At 36.6% G+C, this 13,240-nt stretch overlaps 2 protein-coding genes across 2 annotated transcripts; both read right to left on the bottom strand.

Moving 5' to 3' along the window:
* Positions 1–6,875: 6,875 nt before the first annotated feature.
* LOC113766116 (probable disease resistance RPP8-like protein 2) lies at positions 6,876–11,018 on the bottom strand. The gene is made up of 2 exons (XM_027310341.1): positions 7,473–11,018; positions 6,876–7,223 (listed from the first exon to the last, which is right to left on the bottom strand). Exon 1 carries the CDS (start codon positions 11,016–11,018, stop codon positions 8,760–8,762), a length of 2,259 nt encoding a protein of 752 aa, XP_027166142.1. The 3' UTR covers positions 6,876–7,223; positions 7,473–8,759.
* Positions 7,498–8,760, bottom strand: LOC113766117 (putative late blight resistance protein homolog R1B-8). The gene has a single exon (XM_027310342.1). It carries the CDS (start codon positions 8,758–8,760, stop codon positions 7,498–7,500), a length of 1,263 nt encoding a protein of 420 aa, XP_027166143.1.
* Positions 11,019–13,240: the final 2,222 nt, after the last annotated feature.

The following is a 13,240-nucleotide window of genomic DNA, read 5'->3' as shown; positions in this document are numbered from 1 at the left end:
GAAATGTTTGAAACAATACGGTTGTACATGATGTAGAGAATGCAAAAAAAAGGGATCTGGCCAAAGAGAAGTGGCAAACTTATCCTTACTGCCCCAAAATTCTTCACATTATGCAGAAAAATATAGATAGAGCACCTGATTATTTTCCATTCAAGTCAAATGATGATCTTTATGAAATCAGCTGCCCATATGGTGACCAATGTGCAGTGAACATCAAGGAGCAAACATGCTCTTGCAGAAAATGGGAACTAATTGGTATTCCCCGTCTCCATGCCATTGTTGCATTGTGGATGGCAAAAAGTAGGCCTGTCAATCGGGCCTAATGAGCCGGGTTTTGATGAGTTCAAATTTAGCTCATTTAATTTGAAACATTTTCGAGTTTCGGGCTATGAGTTTCGGGTTCGTAAATGTGAAACTCATACTCAACTCACATAATATTCGGGTTGTGAGTCGTAATCGGGTTTAGCCCAAACTCACTTATTACTCCTTAATTTTCTTAATATAATTACTATAACTATTAAGTTGTAAAACTAATTTAACATTTACAAGACTATAATATTAAAACTAAACATGAACAAATAATAGTTCTTAAAAAGTATATAAACCAAAAATTTTTTCAACAATATTTATATTTAATCCGTTTAAAATGCATGAAAAATAGTAATAAAACATGCGATCATAAGCCAATTCATCTTTAAAAGTTGAAACTTTTTTTTTATAATCTTGTGATTTAAATCCAAATATGCTTGATGATTTTTGTGTTTGTAGACAAAAAAAAAATCAACCAATAATATGCCAATACAAAAATTTACTCAACCAATAAGAAAAATTAGAGATTTAGTTATGCATTACTAATATTGACTCTCAAGAAAGTTCATGAAAGAATCTTTAGATGTATTTTTGTGTTTTGTAATTTATATATATATTTAGTATTTAGTAAAAATATATTTGGATATATAATTATACATAATATCAAAATATAAATATTATATATATATAGGTAATTAAAGGGTCGGGCCTATATCAGGTTTGAGCCTAATAAGGTCCAAACTCAACTCACATTTAATTCGGGTCTAATTTTTAGGTTCAAACTCAGACCGGTTCACTAAATGATCGGGCTTATCGGGCTTTCTGTCGGGCCGAACGAGCCGAGCTCGGGCTAACCCAGCCCCATTGACAGTCCTACTAAAAAGGATCCTCTGCTATATGTTTCAAGTAGGTATACAATGGAGATATATATAAAGTGCTATGAAGGATCAGTGTGTCCCATGAATGGAGAAAGTGAATGGGGGCTTACTGATGTTGGTGAAGGTCCTTTGCCACCCTTATATGGGAAAGCACCTGGAAGGCCTAAGAAGCTGAGAAGGAGAAGTGCAGATAAGGTTCAACAATCCAAGGAAAAAACTAAGAAAAAAGTGACAAGAGTAGGGCAGATTAACAAGTGTAGATACTGTCATCAAAGGGGACATAATATGAGGTCCTGCAAGCTTCTCAAAGATGCTCAAGATCCTGCAGTTGCAAAAACTGATATTAGTTCAAACCAAGTTGCTACTTCTACCAACAATCCCGCAAATGAATAGTTGGCCATTTCACCTACAAGGTCTCAAACATTTGACAAGAACAGATGTGCTAAATATGGAAAAAAAGTTGTAAGTTGTCTTGATTACTTGTTACATCGATCTCTGCTATTTGGTATAGGGAACTAATATGTTTTCCTTTTAAACTATAGGCAACAAGGAAAACCAAGGAGCTTGTTGCTGAGTCTTCAAATAAAAGGGTAGAAAAACATGCTTCATATTTTGATTTTTGTCTTTATGCAATTTGACTTTTGCTACATCACTGTTTTGTGCAGAAGAGACAGCAATGTAGAAGAAGAGTCGTAGCTGCAGTTTGTAAAGATGATTCAAACACTAAACATCAATAGGATGCTGAGCCACTGGTTGAGATTGACATAACATCCTCTACCCCAGATCAAGTGGACAAGAATATGTACAAAGTGTTTGGGCTGTCAAGGTCCCAAGTCAAATATAGCACCAAACAAGCCAGAACACAAACTAAAGAACAAGTAGAGATGTCCTTCAGGATTAGAGATGTTCATATGCATGTTACTGCTGGTGTCAACTCAACATTAAGTGTTCCTAGTTCATCTAGATTGAAGGGAAAGGAGAAACTACTATGATAGTTGCTGCTTTTGTAATTAAAATGACATTTGCTTTTTCAACTTTTGCCTTGTCTAGTAATTATGGAAGTGCAGACAGTAATGTGATAGCTTGCGTTATTTTGTTTATAGATCCATGTTCAACAACAGTCATGTAGTTTGCTTTATTTCATTTGGAATGCACTTTAATTGTATTGAAGTTATGATATATATATATGGCAGCTGTTTTTATGTTCATCTGTTTGTATTATTTTCATTTGTTTTCCAGCTTGGTTTATCAGTACATGTGGGACATTGTTGCCAAAGACACTAATTCATGGCCATTATATATATACTAGGAGATGTTCACCGTGCTTGCGCACGGTGGTACGTTGTAAATATGCCCAAGTTGAGAAGACAGTGAACATGTATTTCAGAAAAAATTTGTTGTACAGAGAAATTATTTAGTTAGGACGGAAGTTTTTTTTTTTGGATTCTTAGCATGGTTATAGAATATATACTGGAAATGTAAGTACATTTTTTTATTTTTTGTCCTATAACCTTTGACATACACCTTGGATGTTCTTTAGGAGCAAGTACGGAGGCACTGAGGTTAGAAAAAAAAAAAAGAAATGTCTGGAAGAAGCCGTATGTTGTTGGCAACTTTTTCAGCAAGTGAATTTTTCATTTGCTAAGACTGTCTAAGCTGGTAAAGAAAAAGAAGTTGCGGAGAATGGAATAATATATGAGCAAAAATAATCCTTATATTAAACACTTGAAAAAAGAAACATGGTACAGGGAAACTTCTATTTTTGATTGATCTAAATTTATTCATTTTTCATGATGGAGTAAACATGGAAACTATGATACCATGAGAACTGCTTTTCTACTCCATATTTGTCAGAGGTAGGATCCTTTCGTTTTTTATTTTTCACCTAAACCCGCTGGATACCAGGATGCCATCCACATTCGCTGCGAGGAAACAACAAAGGATACTGCAGAGAGTCATAGCAAGAATAAAAATACTTGATCTTATGGCTTGTATCCGAGTAACTATACACCTGAATATGAGCAGAAGCATTAGTCAATTGATCACCATCTCCAGTCCATATCGCTGCAACCTGTGAAGCAGTTGGGAGGTTATATACACGATGATCCAGACTCACATTGCAGTTGAGTACGATCCTATGGTCATCAAGATTTGACACACCTCAGAGATCTTTAAAGAATTTGGCATAAGGGTTGTCTGCAAGGATACGCAGAAGCAGCCTGAGAGTAGTTTCTCTTAACTTGGGCGATCCATCAACTCTCCTGGCAAGCTCTTCAAGGGTATCAAAGAAGTATAACTGAATACCAGAAGCTTTACCATCGCGCGACTGCACATCAAGATAATGATAGACCTGGCCCTGGACACAAAATGTATAAAGGCCATTCCTGTTTTTAGTTAGTTCTCTATCATACTTTGCACCCAATGACGTAAAAGCGACGTTATTATTGTAAGTGCGAACATTTTTCCTAAAGTGTTCACACTCCTCATCTTCTCCAGTGAACAAGCGCCGAAGATCATAAGGCATCGATGAGCTCACAAGGCTAACTCTTCCTCCCGAAAGCAAAAGTTAGGAGGTTCCATATGGAATTGCTGTGCTCCGCAATACTGACAGGGCAGAGTATAAGGCAGGGCCAAAACTTTTTCTGCAATCCTGTCCAACCGAGAAAGAGTTCTTCTGCTACTATTTTTACATTTACCTTGTAGAAAATTGAAGCATCGGACATTAGCGGTAGCAGCAATTAGGTGAAACCATAAATTAAGCAAGCACAAGAAAGTAAAAGAAGCAGGCCATAAGCAGTGATAGAAGGACGACTGACAGCGACCAACTTGACAAGACGAAAGAAGCCACCACTTAAATGGCAGCGAAAAAAAAGGAAGCAGTCATACCTGCATTAGCAGATAGCGTTGGAACGCCAGTCAATCCAATGAGAGCCTCAGAAATATTTGGTGCATTGGATACAGAACCTGGTAAAGATGCTAGTCCATGACCATTTAGAGTAACTTTGGTAGGCTCGGCAAAGTAACTTTGTCTAGGATATGTTTTCACAACTCAACTCGCAGCAAATGGCATAAATAATACAAAACAGCAGTGACTCATCTATAAAGCGAGCTTCAGCGAACAAAAAACATGACATTTTCTCTAAGAAGCGAAACCCAGCAGAAAGAAATAACAAAGAATAGTCCTAGGAACAATGACATATGCAATGAGCAAACAAAATATAAAACTAAACACATACAGATAGGAGGAATAGCAGTAACTTAAAAAACATCAGCATATAAAACGATGGTACCAAAGAGAGAGAAAAAAACAAGTAACGAGCTAACAAAGGCAACGCACACTACATAACCAGCTAAGCAGTTGACACCCGACTAACGTAAACTATCTAAACAGCACTCACCATGGAAAAGCAATATAGTGACAGGTACTAATCTTACTAACGAAAAATGTTAATCAGTAAACAAGTCAAACTGAATGCATATTGATAGAATAACAGCCTCATTAAGGTTAGAACCTGGATAGGCATGAAACAAGAAATATAATCTGATAAAAAAAGAACTCTAAAGTAGAAACAGGATGAACACCTCTTCTAGCTAATAGCAACAAGGAGTATATCGATGGTAATAGTAAGAGCCCAAAAATGCAACAAAACCAGCGAAGGGCCGAAGGCTGAGCAGCAGGTGCAAAATAAGCTGCAGGAGAGGAATATAAGTCCAGACGTCTGCATGAAGAATGACTAAAAAGCTACTTTCCACCTTCATTCATGAAAAGCTGGGCCGAGAAGCTTCATGAAAAGCCGCAAAGAGTGCCTGTGCGTTTCAAATCCGAGGAACCATTAAGACGCTTGAGGCCAGCATAGCGAACGAATGTATAGGCGTCCGTCTACTCGAAGATATATATTTATTATTGGGCAGTGTTAGTAATTAAGTCAAAATTCAATGTTCCTATTCGACACTCTAATTTATTTAACTAATAATTTATAACTAATTGATCCCACCGCAGGGGTAATTCAAGCTGAAATTTGCTCAAATAGGAAGCAAGTGCCGATAAGTCATTCAGGTTCTAGCATCCTATTATCTGCTTTTAATAGGAAGCTAATCATCACCATCCTGATTTTAACAGCTCAATAAAAAGCACGCTGCCTTTCATATAAGGTTGCTAGCAAGGACGCAATAAATACTGTTGGGGTTCCAAGGACAAAAGACATTTGATGCCTTTTGTGGTTCCAAGAACAAAAGATGCAGAAATTTCCAGCTCATGGGCCACTTTCACAACCCGCACGTGAGCAAGACATGGAGGACGACCATGCTTTGGCACCCTCTTCCCAGTTTATATACATTCTTTAAATGATAGGAACAACACTTTGACAAGGTTAGCAATTACAATGTCAGAATCGAAGCAATTACAATGTCAGAATTGAATCTACTTTACAAACAAAACATGACCATTTTCTTACACTCAACGCATTGCTCATACATTTCCCTTCCTAAATCCCACCTTTTACATAAATTGCAAAGTTCATTTGGAACCTTTGTACAAACAAAACAAGTCCCTTTCTATACCCTGGAATTGGATATTACTTCATAAACAAATGATACTCTCATTCCAACAACAAACAAGGCCAACTTCAAGATGTTCTTCTGCAATTTTAGCAAAATCACTCCAATGTTAGCGGCAACTTGCCTCCCTTTGCTTTTCCCTCACCTTTACTCCGCCAACTTAGTACTAGCAAAACCACCAAAAGCACAATTATGGTAATCAAAATTTTCTCCCTCTTACGCATTCTTTCAACTTGTTCTTCCATTTTGTTAATCTTTTTCAGCAAACCAGGAATGAGAACTCTCTCTCTTAGACAAATTGGCTCATCAACCCATTCAAAGTACCTGCATCTCGATCTCAGGTCTCTACCATAACAATAATGACATTTTTCAGAAATTAGTTAGCTAAATTAACACATTGAAGGACCAATATTTAAAGACAAATATTTCTTACCGGCCACAGAGAGCAACCAAGGAATCTTCTTTCTGGATTCTCGCCGTGCCAATAGGTGCTCATTTTTGTTCTCAACCCACAGTTGCAGAATGGAGTTGATGAACCACTGGAGACTTCAGAACTTCTGCTTCTTATTAGGCAAAAATGAGACTTCAGAACCACTGGCAGATGCTTTGAATTAGGGAAAAATTATAAAGGTGAGATTGGCAAAAAAATTTTGGGGTTGCAGAAAGGCAGAGGCAAGAAGGAGAAGAATGTTGGTTTTCGTCCGTTGCAAACTAGTGTTCCATTAAAAAATGGCCCCATTCGATTTTACCCATTTTTTGTTGGGTTTAAAGTTGGTTCTAACAGATCACATTTGCAAATTTCCATCAATTATCCTTAATTGGCCAAAATTACGGAACTTTGAGAATGAAATGTGTTTGGGGTGAAACTTTGAGGATGAAATTGGTCAACAACCCAACAACCCAAACTTTGAGATGAAAAGTGCATTTAAGCCTGTTTTGAGCAGAACAGAGAAGATCATAGGGTTTCATTTTGGCATGAATTTGAAGATCAAAAGTATGTTGTTAATTCCCAAATTGGGCCGTCTTATTCTTCCAAGAATCGTGAGTCCAAATAGAAATTGTTAATCAATTCTGTCAAAATGATGGAATTTCTACCTCAAATAGGAAAAAAATGAAAAAAGATAACAGAGTTTCTTGAGAGCAAAAGGCCAACCATTTGCGCAGTATCTTCGTACACTGTCCCAATTCAGCAAATTCACACATGTTTGAAAAGAAATAACACACAACCATTACTAAATTCAGCAAAACGAAATTACATAAAATACGCCAACAGCAAATTATCTGAATAGCATTTATGCTGCCATGCAGATTGATAAAATTGTGCACGGTGTACAAGCCTCATTCGTTGTTTCCACAAGAAAAGAGCCTCCGATCCTAACAACTTTTTCCTCCATCTTCCACAAAAACACCAAAGAAAGCCATAGATCCCACAGATAACCAATTACAATCTCGAGGGAAAATTACTGTAGCAGTCCCTTCCTGGTGATATCATCAACAAAAATTAGACAATAACTAGTTGTTCGTTCATCAAGATCATTAAAAAAATGAAAAAAAAGAGTAACAATTAGTTGTTTGTTCATCAATTTCAATGCTCTCGTGCATGCATTACAGGCAAATAAAGTACAAAAGAGCTACCAAAAGGTATATATAAATTAAACTTTTTTAAAAGAAAAAACATGAATATTTCTACAAGCCAATTGATGGTGACGACAAAAAAAAAAAAATTACCAGATATTGCACCAGCTGATGCCCTTCAATCTACGATGATGATCTTCAGATTCTCATTTCCATTATATGTCTGTGCTTCTTCAATTTCCCGTACTAAAGATTTGACACCATCTCCCCAATAATCCACCTGAATTGTTTCAAGAGTAAATATACGCTCTAAACAAGCAGGCATCATTTCCAATTTATAAATTCCGTGGAGTTTTAATTGCTGAAGACACGGGAAGTAATCATCGCTGTCAGGGTCTGTCTCTGTCCACTCAACAACCTCTACATCTTCCAACGTCAAGATCCTGAGTTTAGGAAATCCTCCCTCCATCAGCTCCCATTTTTGGCCGTCCATTGCCTGCGCTCTTAATTTAAGGACTTCAAGATTGGGTAGTTGTTCAATCAATGACATTTTTCTACAGGGAAGAACCACATTTAAAAGACACAACTTCTTCAAATTCATGGGAAAAGAAAGCTCCACATATTCCAGCGAATCAAAGTAGTTGTAGACCCCTAAGGTGAGTGACTCTAGGCATTCTAGTCGACTCATGTTGCAGCATACTCTGTTTTGTTTCCCCCAATCAAAAATTTTAAGTCGGCGAACGTTGGGAATCCTTCTCAATATGTTCTCTACTTCTTGATCAACACAAAGATACAGATTGGAGAGTGTGTCTAAATTGGGTAAAGTGGAGAGGTTTTCAATAACGTGGTCATTGGAAGAGAAAGGAATAACAAAGCCATGCCTTACATGTACATGCCTCAACTTCTTCATGTTCCAGATGCTATCTGGCAATGAAACCGTCTCGTAAGAATTTAGACTGAAGGTTTCCAAATGTGAGAGCTTGGCTATAGACGGTGGAATGAGTGCCATGTTCCAAGCTGTAAGGGCTAAGTACCTCAAATAAAGAAGTGATTCAACTTCAGTTGGAAGCTCCCTCAGCCTTAGGTTAATGCCCTCTAAATTCAAAACTTCAAGATCTTTGTAGATGCAAAAAAGGAAGGAGATGTTACGCAACTCATCTCCTGGAGTAGCATCAAAGAGTATCAGAGTACCTACATATGGACAAAATAGCTTTGACTTTATAAAATCTTCTCCACTGGAGCAAACGGACAACCGAGGTGGGTTGGGAGGCTCATTAAAGGCAGAAAGCTCATCATATCCTCGCAGGACCTGAAGAAATTTCTTTTCTTTCGCCTCGCCCTTACAGAACTCAAATATCAAATCATGAATGTAACAAGTTTTGACTCCACCAATGGATCTGCTTTTACTTACCATAACTAAGTTTCGACCAATAAGGTCCATCAGATATTCTTCTGCAACGACCTCTGAACTGTTTCCTTCAATTTTTCCACAAACCCTTCTGCAATCCAGAGACGCATCAAATTCTTGGCACCAATTTTTTCATCTTCTCGAAATGCAGCAAAATACAAGAAGCATGCCTTCAAGTGATATGGTAAATGCTCATAACTGAGCTCCAATGACTTCTTGCACTGGTCAGCACCAAGCACCGTGGTTGAAGTTAAACTTTCAGCAAATTTTTCCCAAACACAAATATCATGCTCTACAGTTGCTAGGACTCCAGCTACAACAACAATTGCAAGTGGCAATCCCTTGCACTTTTTGGCGATCTCCATTCCCAATCCATGCAATGCTTGAGGACAATCTTCTTTTCCAAATACCTTCTTCTGCAGTAATTCAAAACTTTCTTTCTCACTGAGCGGGCGAAGATAGTGAGGTTCTCCACCATATTTAACCTGTGAAGCTACATTAGAAGATCGACTCGTGAAGACGATTCTACTTCCATTGTTGTCATCCGGGAATGCAATTTCCAGCTCATGCCATGCCCCAATGTCCCAGACATCATCAAAAACAACAAGATACCTCTTCATCTTCAGCCTTTGATAGAGCTTGTGAAGCAATTCATGTTCATTCAAGTTTTTAAGCTCTTCATCCATCCTAGACTGTTTTCCATTAGAGCACAAAATTTGTATTAACAAGCTTTTCATGTTAAATTCTTGAGAAACAGTGCACCAAAGACGAATGTGGAAGTTACAGATTACTGAAGTATCATTGTAAACTTTTTTGGCTAAAGTCGTCTTACCAAGCCCAGCCATTCCCACAATGGGAACAATTTCCACCTGTTCTGGTCCCCATATAAGTCGTTCAATTACTTTTGCTGCCTTGTCTTCAAGACCAACCATGACTTCATGGGCTATTGGCATTTTACCTTTTGATAGCATGCGGTGGGAAGTCTTGCTAACTTCTGGTGCTCTTAAGCTGTGAAAGGAAGGAATACTTTCAATAATGCTTGAGCCACTGATCTGATCCTTAAAATGCTTGATATGGATGTTGGTATTAGCCAGCACATCATAACAGTCAAGAGCCTCTGTGGATTCTGAGAAGCTGACTTCTCCCTCCTTCACTCTGTTTAGAGAAGGCGAGTAAATTATAATGCCTGCCTCACTAAGAAGAGAACCAATTTTTTCATTTTGTTCATCCATCTTTTCCTGCTGCTCCCTTAAAATGCTTCTCAAAAACCTCAGTCCTGCATAGAGTATTCGCATTTCATCTTTCATAGAATCCACAAAGCTAGAGCTGCAGCATAACAGCTCCCAGAGACAACTTATGAGAGAATCGTTGAAGTTGTTTAATATCTGCTTATCCATCATTCTATCATGCAATGATGTTGAGGATCCTGTAGCTCTAAGAACTTCCATATAAATCTCATAGACTTGAAAATCAACAGGTGTGATTTTCTGTTGTTGCTCATATATCATGGAGTGGAACTCAGGATTGTGCAGTTCCTCATCTTCCCAAAAGGAACACATGTGAGAGAAGCGTGCTGCGTTCAAAGCCACCACTTCAAAGTGAGCCAACAGCAAGGCAGGAATATATACAGTTCCTCGCAATTTGGCAAATGGAATGAAGCTTTTCAAGAATATTAGCTTGGCTTCAAGGGCTTGGACTTGAGCAATCAAAGCAGCAGAAATAGATGATTCACTAATTTTCCCATGCATATCGCCATTCGTCAAATCTGCTAGATTTTGCAGGATGAGGTCTATGAATTCTATTAGTTCATCATCTGTCATACAAGAATTTGATTGCAATGACCTGCTGCTTGCCAAAGCAAAGTAAATTTGGATGATTTCTTGCTGAAGTAATTTGATTTCTTGCTCAAATAATTTGATCTGTTTCTCAATTTCTTGCTTATGTAATTTTATATCCGTTTTTGATCTAAGGGAAAGAGAGTGAATGTCCTCCTCGTATCTGTGAAAGGTATCTTCAACGCAAGATAAGAAAGATGGAAGACTCACCTTCTTCGCTACATCGTCAGATTGCAAGTACAAATCATTGCTTTGGCTCCGCTTTCTTGCACACATAAGAAATGTTTTGAGAAATTTCAGGCGTTTGATTGCACCACCAACACGACCACGGTAAGAAGCATGCCAGAAGCTGTTTAGGTGCAACTCTGGACTAGCACTGCTTCGGACGATGTTCAGGAGCAGCAACTCTAGATCACGTAAGACCCGATCGATGCTACAAGTGGAGGCCATCTCCATCTCTTATGCAGGGATTTTCGTCTCAAATTTTAAAGAGAGAAGCAAATCTCACTAACTGCAGAGCCAGCAAGTATTTCTTTCCTGAAAATTACTTCTTTGCTTTTCTTCTTCTGAAGAGAATTGAGATAATCAATTACTCAAGCAGGTGGAATCGGCATCAAGGTGGACCCCAGACAATGATAATACCACAACTAGGGAGTTGGGCATAAAATTGTCATAAAGTTGTCATTTTAGCAAAAGTTAGTGTGAAAATAAATCGTGGGTCATTAGCAATATTATTTGCTCATGTCTAATTACAAAAGGAAGTTGATAAAATTAGTTGACTTTATCAACATTTTAATGCATGATTACAGAGAAACGCATTCTTGAAACATTTTCTGTTGGGGTCATTTCGATAACTAATGTTGTTTTTGGTTTGTATTACAAATATGAATCTGCATTAGTTTCCCTAGTCATTACAAAATTGAAACTTTAGAGACATATGCAAGTGGTGGGCTCAGCGCTTCTGAACCTTTGACTGGTTGTGGGTCTGCTTTCATAGAATTATTGCGAATTATTGTATTCCATTCCCACACAATGGGGTCCCTGTTTTTGCAATTATTCCACTTCTTATCACGAGGCAGTCAGTGAGTAGGAAAAAATCGACCATCCACAGTTTAATATGTTCAAAGTTTATAATTAAGAAGCCTTGTTTTGACAGCAGACGTGGAGTCAGTGAGTATTTCAATTCATCCATGTGTAAAATATGATAATTTTGTCAGTCCGTTCGGTAGAGTATTATTTAAAATAATTATTATAATATTTTTTATGATACGATATATATAAAATAAAAATAATTAAAAATATAAAAAATGAATCAAAAAATTATTTATGACGTAAGCGAAATATTAAAAAAAATTACTATTCAAACACTAACGTTATCTATTTAATGTGGGACTATGAGGAAGATCAAAAAAATAAAGAAACATCAAAATATAAATGATCCAAGAGACTTTCATAGAGAGTATGGATATAAATACATATATAGATTTATTTGGTTTTTCTTTTCATATTTTTCTTTTAGCATGAATCTTCAAGCTAGCTCTCCAATTTTCCTCAATTGTTTTCTTTCTTGAGCAAACCACTAAAAATTTGACCACTTTCTCTCCTAATTCCCTTCTATTAATAATCATGACCATTGATCTGGGAGATTAATAACCGTGACCAACAAAGTAAAGAGTTGAAGTTAAAAAATTTGAGGGCTTTAACCCTTGAAATTTTGGAAGCAGAGAATTTGATATTTCTACAATTACTAGCATCAATTGTATTATAAAATATACTTATTATCATAATTAGGCTTGTCAATCGGACCATATGAGTCGATTTTCATAAGTTCAGATTTAAGTCATTTAATTTGTAACACTTTTGAACTTCGGGCTGTGAGGTTCGGGTTAATAAATGTGATGATCATACTCAACTCATAGAATATTCCGATTTTGAGCCTTATTCAGGCTTAGTTCAAGCTTTTTTTTTATTTTTTTATATATATTTTTTATTTTTTTTTATTTTTAGTGTAAGTAGAAGGAGTCGAACCCGAGACCTCTGGCTTACACTCCCTCCCCCCGGCTTAGTTCAAGCTTAGTTATTGCTCCTCAATTTTCTTATATAATTACTATAACTATTGAGTTGTAAAACTAATTTAATATTCATAGGACTATAACATTAAAACTAAACATGAACAAGTAATAATTCTTAATAAGTACATAAACCAAGAATTTTCAACAATATTTATGTCTAATTTGTTCAAAGTACATGAAAATTAGTAATAAAACATGCGGTCATAAGCCAATATATTTTCAAAAGTTGGAATTTCTTCATACCTTTGTAACTTGAATCCAAACATACTTGATGATTTATGTTTCTAGACCAAAAATAAATCAACCAACAAATTTACTCAACCAATAAGAAAAGTTAGACTTTCAGTCATGCACTATTAATATCAGCTCTCAAGAAAGTTAGTAGAGAAGTCTTCAAATGTATTTTTGTGTTTTGTAATTCGTATATATTTAATATTTAGTAATAATATTTTTGGATATATAATTATATATAATTATATTATATATATCATTATATATATATAGCTAATTTAAGGATCAGGCCTATATCAGGTTTGAACCTAATGAGACCCAAATTTGACTCATATTTAATTCGGGCATAATTTTTAGGTTCAAACTCAAATTGGC

This window comes from Coffea eugenioides, chromosome 3 (assembly GCF_003713205.1).
Source record: "Coffea eugenioides isolate CCC68of chromosome 3, Ceug_1.0, whole genome shotgun sequence".
Classification (NCBI taxonomy): domain Eukaryota; kingdom Viridiplantae; phylum Streptophyta; class Magnoliopsida; order Gentianales; family Rubiaceae; genus Coffea; species Coffea eugenioides.
Note: the sequence above shows the minus strand (reverse complement) of the source record. Positions and strands in the feature narration are given on the sequence as shown.

Excerpts from the sequence above, each read along its gene's own strand:
- LOC113766116 (XM_027310341.1), bottom strand. The coding sequence starts at position 11,018 with ATGGAGATGGCCTCCACTTGTAGCATCGATCGGGTCTTACGTGATCTA.
- LOC113766117 (XM_027310342.1), bottom strand. The coding sequence starts at position 8,760 with ATGGACCTTATTGGTCGAAACTTAGTTATGGTAAGTAAAAGCAGATCC.